This window comes from Podarcis muralis, chromosome Z (genome assembly GCF_964188315.1).
Source record: "Podarcis muralis chromosome Z, rPodMur119.hap1.1, whole genome shotgun sequence".
NCBI classification, from domain to species: domain Eukaryota; kingdom Metazoa; phylum Chordata; class Lepidosauria; order Squamata; family Lacertidae; genus Podarcis; species Podarcis muralis.
In genome coordinates this window covers 26,034,719-26,044,857 of record NC_135673.1, presented here as the reverse complement: position 1 = coordinate 26,044,857, position 10,139 = coordinate 26,034,719, and the positions used below count along the sequence as shown (strand labels likewise).

The 10,139-nt window shown below is 44.2% G+C and overlaps 1 protein-coding gene across 2 annotated transcripts; it reads right to left on the bottom strand.

The window, feature by feature from the left end:
- Window positions 1–579: 579 nt before the first annotated feature.
- On the bottom strand, window positions 580–9,875 carry PSMD10 (proteasome 26S subunit, non-ATPase 10). 2 transcript variants are annotated; one of them, XM_028715602.2, is made up of 5 exons: window positions 9,763–9,875; window positions 6,430–6,528; window positions 3,353–3,499; window positions 3,102–3,268; window positions 580–1,463 (listed from the first exon to the last, which is right to left on the bottom strand). In XM_028715602.2, exons 1-5 carry the CDS (start codon window positions 9,790–9,792, stop codon window positions 1,310–1,312), a joined length of 597 nt encoding a protein of 198 aa, XP_028571435.1. In that variant the 5' UTR covers window positions 9,793–9,875; the 3' UTR covers window positions 580–1,309. The 2 variants fall into 2 exon arrangements, with proteins under 2 accessions (XP_028571435.1, XP_028571434.1); XM_028715601.2 differs by having other exon boundaries at window positions 9,676–9,840.
- Window positions 9,876–10,139: the final 264 nt, after the last annotated feature.

Here is a 10,139-nt window from a genome sequence, read left to right as displayed (position 1 = left end):
ATGCATGAAAAAATTAAAACACCGGAGACACTAGGAACTGAACCTGGGGCCTTCTGAATGCAAAATGTGTGCTCTGAAATGCCTCAGTCCTATTAGCAATGTAATGCGTTATATAATACTAATAGTTATGAAAAAGTGAGCAAAAAGCAACTTTGCATTTTATCAGCCTTGGAACTAAGAGCAGTCATGGCATGTGCCACCAGAGAAAAAATTAACTTAGATTCACATGATAGTTACAGAACAGTCCATCAACCAATGCTATCAGAATATGAAACTTTTTGGTAATAATTGGTGTCCCTGTAGCTTAAGATTTCTGTAGGAGTACACTAGGTGTGTCTATTACACCAAAAGCAGCAGCCTTTTCCCACAGGTTCTATGACATTGGAAGACTTTTCGTGCACCTTATGAAGGACTGAACTGAACTGATCTAAGGAGCAAGTAATATTTTATTATAAGTAGCTTAGGGCATAAGAAACCACTCCAGTTGTATAAAGCTATTTGCATTAAGCCACACAGCTCAACACCACCCTTGGGAAGGGAGAAGAGGAAGAGGAGAAACAAATCCAACTTGGCCAAATGTTCTTACTGCAAAAATTGGGATTTATTTGTTGTCTTTATAGCTGTTACTTAGCAACATTTTAAACAAACATATTTTGTTTAAGAAGCAGCCTACTGAGATTGACAGTTGTCTACACAAGTTCATGGCGCAGTAACCCTTTTAATCTGTTAAGGTGCCACAGCACTTGACTATTTTTGTTTACAGCCTTACTATGTCTATAATCGCTTTAGCTGAATTAAGCCCACTGCCTTCCCACAATGCTCCATTCCTGTAACACTCTCCCTGTACTGGGTATAAGGTTGAACCAACTGGTTTCTGTAAATAAGAATTCCAAGGAGACATACAACAAAGCAAACAACTTTTACACAGTCCTCATTCTCCCTCCCCAAATTTTATTTCGCACAACCATGATGACACTTGAACTGAGTAATAAACTTAGTTAACAAGAACTGCCTTGAGGAAATATTGAATACTGTTCCTTTACAAGCAAATGTATTTAAAAAGATCGTTAGAACCTGTATGGAAAGATAGATTCTTTCTATAGGAAAAGCAGGGCTTTAAATTTTTTTAAAGCAACAATAAACTTAGCAACAAAAAATTATAAAGTTTTGTTTGGCCATGGAAAATGTAGAGAAGTGTAATTGATGCAGTACAATAAAAATTCAAGTTGTGACTGTTAAAGCCAACCTAAAGACAGTGAAAAGTCTTCAGTACTTTCACAAAGAATGGAATTCAATTTGACTGACAGAGCTAGCCTTCAACTAGCCTCCTTAGTATGGAACCCAGGCCACCTTTTGCAACTTGCAATGGAGTCTTGTCTTCTTTGTTCTCAATGTATATGCTTGCTCCATGAGACACTAGTAGTTTAGCTTCATCCGCTCTCTCTTCATCACAGGCCAAATGGCTGTAAATAAGATGAAAAATTACCAACTATGCTAGAGACACATGACAAGGCAGTAATGAGCTGTCAGCCTAATGTTCCTGTATTTCTTTGTAGGTCCCACCTATTTTAAAAGAAGGCCTGAACTAACCCCTGTCCCCCTGTGAAATCCCATCATTTACATCAAGGTGTTTATGGCTCAATTCAGACACTATGCTAAACCAAGATCATGCTGAACCACCATTCACTATAGTTTGGCACAATATCTGAATTGACATGATAGTTACAGCAAGTTTTCCACCTCTAGATGCTACTGCAGTTAAGAGGATGTCATGAAACTTGTGACAGAAAACAAAAGCAACCGACAGTGTAAACCCAGGTGAATGGGGTTAGGATTATAGTCATAAACAGCTTTAACTCACAGTTAACCTGTTGTTCACCTGGACATACAAGCCATGGTTTGATTTCAAACTACTGTACTGTTACTCAAAATCATAATTTGATGCAAAATCTCAACCAAGGCCAGAACTGCAACAGGGTGCACTTACTTGGAAGTTAAGTAGCTTGGTAGGATTCGTATCTTAAATAAACATACCTAACACCAGGTTCCTCACTACAATCCCACACGCATTTACTAAGGAATCAATGGGACTGAACTTAGTGGGATTTATGTTTGGGATTAGGCTGTGTAAAATCTGTGTGGATCATAGCTGTCAACTTACAGATTTGAAAATAAAGGACCAGGAGCCTCGAAAATAAGGGATCAGCAGCAAAAATAAGGGATTTTAGTCAACCAGCAGCCAAATAAAGCCTCAAGCAGTGGTTCCCACAGTGCAGCAACCCGGCAAAGGGATGCAGAGGGGGAAATCACTACATTAAAATGCTGCACTGGTTGGAGGGTATGCTAAGCAGCACGTCCGGGCTGCCGCCGTCCTGGTGCGAGGAGTTCCATCAGCTCTTCCCCACCCAAGAGAGAGGGAGGGAGGGAGACTCTCGCCCATGCTGCCTGCAAGCCCGGCATGAGGCGGTTGTGGCGCCACGGCAGCCACTGAAGCTCTACCCTTCTGCGTCCCTCCCCATCCCCTCCTCTTCCTCCTCCCTCAGGCCGCCTCCTCAGCTGCCGCCGCCGCCTCCAGCTTCCCCTGGCAGCGCGGCGGAAGTCTCGCAAGAGAAGGGCTGCCTGCCCGCCCGCCCGCCCGCCCGCCACTGCCCGTCTCCTCATGACGCGCCCCTGAGGGGGAAAAGGGAGATATGGAGACGCGGCAGCTCGTGCGCGCTCTCTCCTGAGGCGGAGGACCCCAAGCTGCTGCTTCCCTCCCGAGCCTGGCGAGCATGAAACCTGGGAAATTTAAGGGACATCATCAGTCCGGGATAGCAGCGGGAAACGGCGCTGGGATAAGGGAGTTTCCTGCCAAATAAGGGACGGTTGACAGCTATGGTGTGGATGTTTCTGCACCATACATCTTAGAATACAGCCTCTCTTGTAGAATCTCAAGAAGCTCAGTTTGCATTGTAAAAAAAATAATAAAAAAAAGTTAGATGAAAACTCTCAACATTAGAGAATAGTTTGTGCTAAGTAAAGAAGCATTAATATCAATGAACTTGAAAAGTATGGTTCAAACAAACTAGGGCAAAATCTACCACAAATACATTAGTTCTTACAGAGCTGTGTTTCCCTCTGAATCCTGTAGATTGGCAGAAGCTTTGTACTTCAAAAGAATTTGTATCATTTTCAGGTTTCCTTTGGATGCTGCTCTGTGTAGTGGAGTAGATGCCAAGTGATCTTTTGCATCTGGATTAGCGCAATTCTCCAACAGCATTAGTGCAATCTATGAGTAGGGAAAGACAAAGGTTACCAAACAGGCTGCTTTGTGCTGAGCAATGAGAAGGTGAGGAAGCAGGTGAAATCTTACCTCCTGCCTATTTTTGGATGCTGCATAATGCAGAGGCGTGCAGCCATTCTGATTGACAGCATTCACCTGAGCACCTTTCCTAATGAGAGTTTTCACAATTTCATCTCGGCCAGCAGATGCAGCAATATGCAGAGGACTCCAGCCCGCCTGAGGAGTGAAAAGAAAACAAGGCATAGAATACTATAAGCTTTACAATTCACAGAAGCAGGGCAGGCAGAAAGACTTCTGTCGTGAGGAAAGTACCCCAGACCTCTGCATCGGTGATAACATGGAAGCTAGGGTTGGCTTATAGGGAGTGCTCAGTTTCCTCTCTAAACAGAAGACTTGCTGGCTCATGGTTTTTAGTCACCAGGGACCGTTAAGACATTGTACAACCAAACTTTCAAGCTCTGTTAGGAAGAAAATCCAATACTACAGAACCATAGCAAAGTTTCAACAAAATTTATCCCTTATGAAAATACTGTAAAACAGGGATAGGGCACATCTGTACCTCCAGATGCTGTTGGATTACAGCTGATCATTGGCCATGCTGCTTGCGGCTGGAGTCCTAAACATCTGGAAGGCTACAGGTTCCCCATCTCTTCCATAAAATAACTTGCTCAACTTCTGTAAGAACTTACTCAATAGTTTACCTGCTTTGGTCATTAAAATGGAATATGGCCACCCACCATTCAACATTTATACAACTGCTATCACATGATATTAAATAGCCAATAAAGAAAGGACCAGGCTCCCTAGTTCTGGTTGCCACCCACCTCGACAAATTAGCTCTTTCTGGAACACCACTTTATTTCTGAGCCTCTTATACAGTGGTACCTCTGGTTACGTACTTAATTCGTTCTGGAGGTCCGTACTTAACCTGAAACTGTTCTTAACCTGAAGCACCACTTTAGCTAATGGGGCCTCCTGCTGCTGCTGCGCCGCCGCACGATTTCTGTTCTCATCCCGAAGCAAAGTTCTTAATCCAAGGTAGTATTTCTTGGGTTAGCGGAGCCTGTAACCTGAAGCGTATGTAACCTGAAGCGTATGTAACCCGAGGTACCACTGTATTGGGCCTTCCACAGCTATACAGCGACATTATGTGACTTTGGATCAGAGAAGAAGTCATGATAATGCTGCAGCTTTCTTTTCAAACCAGCTCAGCCTGCCTTCTTCAGCAGTGAAGAGAAGCAACTATGCCTTCCTTCAGGTGTAGCCGAAGACTGAATGGTTCACCAATTCTAAAAGTTCTTTTTGGAAGCCATACAGTCTTCATTTCAATTTCACATGAGAACTTTTAAACTGAGGAGAAGGGGCTCAGAAATTTACCTCACACAAGTGCAGTGCCAGCTCAAAAGGGCCCCAGAATCCCATTTAAAAAAACCCCTCATCTCATGTTGAGAACAGCAGCCAAAGATAACAAACCAGCACACATCCCACCTCTGTGTATCACTAATTCTTCTTTAACACATGAGAGTAGTTGGTAGCAACTCCAGCAGCATTAGGAACTATATCAGCAGTGGGGAATCTTCTTAGCTTCATAGACCAGTTCCTAATTAAGATTTGCCTTGCAGGCCTAGTCTGAGAGGAGGGCATGACCCACCAATCACTTAATGTCACAAATGATGAAGTCAGGACTTTGAAGCATCTGGGAGGCAGCAAAGTGCTAAAGGCAAGTTTTTAACTTCTATCCAAAGGGGAAGAAACTCCCCTGTTAGCAGCACCTTGTTGCCTGCTGCATGTGCAGTCAAGCAGCTGGGTAGGGTGTCTGAGAAAGCTCCCTGCGGGGAACTTTCTCACATAGCCAGACTAAGGGGATGTGGTGTGTGTGAACCACTGAGACCATCCTGGCTGTCTCTTAGTGCAGAGACAGGACATCGCCTGAATTTCCACAGTCACCACTAGCCATGAACCAGCATTGGCAAAACTGGCAGCAACAGCAGCAGACATGTTCTATGCTTAATATAATATTTTATTCTTTTGTTAATTATGCTTTTTAAATGTGAATTTTATACCTGACTTCCTTGAAGTAATGTTTTCTATTGGAACGTTTAAGGTAACATTTTAGTCTTCTGTTAATGATGTTGCTTTGAATGTATATTTTATATCTGACTTTCTTTAGTAATGTTTTGCACCGGATTGTTTTATTTGATGTTTTAATGTGTTGTAAAGTGCTTTTAGCTTCCCCTCCTAAAATATAAAGCAGTATAGAAATGAAATGAAAGATAATAATTGTCAGGGAAGAGTTAGAGGTTTTCAGTTTATCAGAGGGAGAAAGCATTCCCCAAGGGGGGGAGGAGAGCAGTGAATCTAATAGAAGAGAGCAAGAGGAACAACAGGGAGGGACCGGCTGTTCACAGGAAAGGCAAGGGTTAAGTTCTAGCTCAGATTCGGAGGAGGGGAGATACAAGCCAGCTCTAGCCAGGAGGTTAGAAAAAAGAGCGGGAAAGCGAAGGGAAAGGCGCCTTCGCCATTTTGAGAGTGGCTGGTCATGGAGAAGCAGAGCTCAGAAGGTATCTGAAAGAAGTGACTCTGAGGAAGAATAGTTAAGAACTGTTTATAAGAATGTTTCGTTAATATGCAATAAAAAGTTTTATAAAAGAACAAGAAGCGTTTCTGTGGTGATCTGAAGAGGACAACGACCAGTCCTGACAATAATAACAACCTGCTTAGCGCTGGGGTTTTATCATGAAATGAGAATATGGAGCTGCTTTAAAGTGCCTTGCATAAGTGTTGATTAAAGTATCTCATCTTTGTCCATTAAGTGAGTGGGCAGTTTGAGCTGAGCAAACAGCACTTTTGCAAAGGGCTTTAAATCTGCTCATAAAATCCTGCTAACTTGGCTGTGCAATCCTGTTCCCTGGGAAGAGGGCACACAGCTAATGCAAAATTTAACTCCTGTTCTCCTACCCATCAGCTGATGTTTCTAGGGATGTCAGCTAATGGTCAGGTGAGTGGCCTGGGTAAAATGGCCTTGTGGGCAAAGCTGGAACCTCTGGCCTGTGGGATGGAGGTTCCCATCTCTGAACTATATACCTCTGAACTATACATGCAAGATCCTGCCTAAGCACTTTCTGAAAAATAAGTCCAGAACTTACATCATCTTTGTCATTAACATGCACTCCCAGACTTAGTAAAAAGTCGACAATGTCTGCATGCCCAGCTGAACATGCCCAGTGTAGGGCTGTCCTGTTATCCTAAAACACAAAACACAAATAAGCATTAGTACAACCTTGTATTTAAGAACACATCTAGTATCCACAAGGAAGAGGGAACTGCATGAAGGCATGGGAGGCTGGAGGAGAAAGGACAGAGCATTACACCCAGTACAGACAGGCGGCAGATTGCTGAAGGAGTTACAAAGCTCTCCATTCTTCTTCTGTCAGCTCCCAGCAGGCCACAATTATTATGATTATGATTATTTGCAGACTAGTAACTTTTGTGCCTTATTTAGAAAGACGCATTAACAGAACATTCAGAACGAACTAGAACGATGAAAACCAAAAAGGATAGATACTCCTTTATACAAGCAGCAAGTCATTTAACAGTAAGAACAATAATGGCCAATTTGTATGTTCCAGAGGCCAATTCATTCTCCAGACAGTGTCCCAGGCATTTAGAAGAGCATTCAAACTGCCCCCACCCCAATAGGTGGTCAGGATTCATGTAGCAAGGTCTTCATAGTTACTGGGAATGTGATCTCAGGTATGTCATTATATTTAAAAAATGCATTTAAGTGCAGCATGATGCAACATTGATTTTTGGAATTTTCACCCTGAAATTTAACACCACCCCCATGCTACTTCTAGAGGTGCAGCTATGTTTATTCTTTTTGCAGCTATGGACAAATAACTTTGTGATGCCTTTAAAAATAAACAAACATATTGTGAAATAAGCTTTCAGGGTGCATGGTGTGTCTTCAGGTGCGTAGTGTGCTATTTTCCATTGGCAGATATACCGTATTTTCACTCTCCTAATTGGTACGCTTTCCCTCTGCCACCTGAGGAAAAAACCCTTTATGCATCTACTGAAGTGGGCTGAAGTCCAAAAACACCCACATCATAATAAATCAGCTGCCTGCATTTTAAGGTGTCATTCTTCTTCTTTTAAGAAGCTGAAACCCTGGCATCTGGCAATCTTACTGATTTAAACATCTGCCAGGTATGTACTGTATCCCACTCTCAACTGAATTAGTAAACAGAGCCCCCTTTCTCCCCTCTAGTAAGAGTTAGGGGGAAGAGTTTCGGAATCACAGACATATGTGTCTATGTGCTTCCCGAGCAGAAATAAACCCTGCTATTCTTTAATGTTAGGAACTGTATTTATCTATGCCATTTATATCAGGATTGGGCAACCTCCAGGTGGCGTGAGACTTCATTTCCCATCCGTCTTAGCCAACATGGCCAATAATCAGACAGGATAGCAGTTTGAGTGCAACATCATCTAAAATGATAAAGGTTTCCTATCCCTGCTATATTCTAGTTGGAAACTCATTCCCTGATAGCTGATCTTTATGTAGGCAAAACAGCACCTTCTAAGGGAAAAAAGGGATGAATCAGGGAGCTTGAGGAGACCCCAAAGTTTGCAAGAATACAAAAACTAGATTTATTGCACTTTTAAAACTGTTTTGTGAGTCTTTGGGCTGTAATAAAGAATGTGTATGTGAAAAAAAGGGACGCGGGTGGCGCTGTGGGTAAAAGCCTCAGCGCCTAGGACTTGCCGATCGAAAGGTCGGCGGTTCGAATCCCCGCGGCGGGGTGCGCTCCCGTTGCTCGTTCCCAGCGCCTGCCAACCTAGCAGTTCGAAAGCACCCCCGGGCGCAAGTAGATAAATAGGGACCGCTTACTAGCGGGAAGGTAAACGGCGTTCCGTGTGCTGCGCTGGCTCGCCAGATGCAGCTTGTCACGCTGGCCACGTGACCCGGAAGTGTCTGCGGACAGCGCTGGCCACCGACCTATAGAGTGAGATGGGCGCACAACCCTAGAGTCTGTCAAGACTGGCCCGTATGGGCAGGGGTACCTTTACCTTTATGTGAAAAACTAGATTTTAAAAAGCTCCTCCCTTTCATCTTTCTGTTTTATTATAAAACAGCAACATATGATATTGTGAAAAACTTTGTGAGGTTCTTCTGAAAAGCAATATATAACTATCTCAAATATATGTATGTATATATTGCTGGGGGAGGGCCAGGAACACAATCAGGGTACGAACCCCTCAAAATAGCCAGTGAGGACTAAGCATGCTCAGTGGCCACAGAATACTGGCTAGCTGTTGGGAGAGAAAACTAGAATACAGTACACCAATGACGGGAATGTTATGGAGCATCATCAAAGTCAGGGTGCTGAACTGGCTGGTACCCTGAACAGGAGCATGCTACACTAAAACATTGTGTTGCTGGCCCCAGCTTGACTATTTATTTGTTGGAATTTCTCTACTATTCCACATGTGAAAATACCAGGGTGGTTGGTGCACTTTTCAAGGACTTGAAAACATATACAAAATACAAAACACAGAAAAAACAGTAAAGCACCCTCGATGGCATAGAATAACATGGCTGGGTTTAAGGCCTTTATATTATTATTATTATTATTATTATTATTATTATTATTATTATTAAATTCATAAATTTTATACTTCGCTTGATTATTAAAACCTCAAAGCAAACGCTAAAGCACTAAAATCAAGTAAAATCCACAACTTCAAAACATACAAAAATTTAAAATACTAGAACAGATTAGAATTAGCTCAACTTTCTAAGCATCTGTGAAGTTTTGTCTGAACAAGGATGCTTTTAGCAGACACTGAAAAGAGTACAGTGAAGGCACCTGCTTGAGCTCAATAGGCAGAGACTTCCAAAGTGTAGGCAATGCCACACTAACTAAACGACTGAGTACTGTACCTACAAATGCTGAAAGGGTATTTATGTGGCGCCTGCACTAATGTCAATTATGCGGTACAGTGGGAACATGCGGGGTAAGGCGATATCGTGGGTAAACTGGTCCCAAGTTGTTATATGTTAATAGTAACGCCTTGAACCTGTCCCGGGGGCAGATCGGCAACCAGTGCGGATCTCTGCCAAACTTTTATTTCAAGGAACTCAAAAGACGCCCTGCGTTGGTTTCTCCCTCCCCTTTTCAGCTTCACAGCGACCCTGTGAGGTAGACCAAGCTGAGAAAGAGGGGAGGCCCGCCCAGTGAAAGCCTCACAGCCAAGTGGGGATCTGCCGAACCCAGGTTTCCAGTCAGGCACTTTAACCACTACACCACACTGCCTCAGAAGTGGAGCCCTGACAGCCCCCCGACTCACAGACAATTAACCACGCCCCCTCCGGTTGCCATGCCAACCTGGTCCGCGCGCTCCGCCAAGCTCCGGTTGGCGCTCAGCCGCTCCTTCAGCTCCTCCAGCCGCCCCGTGTAAGCCAAGTTACAAACCTCCACGTTGGACACAGACCCGCCCTCCATCCTGCAAGCCAACAGCCCGAAACCGGGCCCTCTCCTTCCCCCACCACAACGCACACACTCTGCCTTCAAAGCCAAGTGGGCGGAGACTCCCTCTCCTCCTTCTGTAGCCAATCCGCAGAGAGGCTTCGGGGACAGACAGCCAATCCTCGCTCTCTTCCCGCCCCCTCCGCCGTCTCCTCCTCCTCCGCGCTCTCTCAACTCCCAGGGTTCAGGGGCGTGCGGGGTTTCTTGTGGGGGGGTTTTTTGTGAGCGGCTGCGCACGCGCAGTGGGCGGCCGCGGTGAGGCGACTCTGCAAGGAGGGCCGACGGGAGTTGTAGTACTAGGAGGTGGGAAGGGAGAGTAAACT

Excerpts from the sequence above, each read along its gene's own strand:
- PSMD10 (XM_028715601.2), bottom strand. The coding sequence starts at position 9,792 with ATGGAGGGCGGGTCTGTGTCCAACGTGGAGGTTTGTAACTTGGCTTAC. Across the intron at positions 3,500-6,429 it reads ATGTTAATGACAAAGATGAT|GCGGGCTGGAGTCCTCTGCA; the intron begins GTAAGTTCTGGA and ends TTCACTCCTCAG. Across the intron at positions 1,464-3,101 it reads TCAGAGGGAAACACAGCTCT|CCATTTGGCCTGTGATGAAG; the intron begins GTAAGAACTAAT and ends TCTTATTTACAG.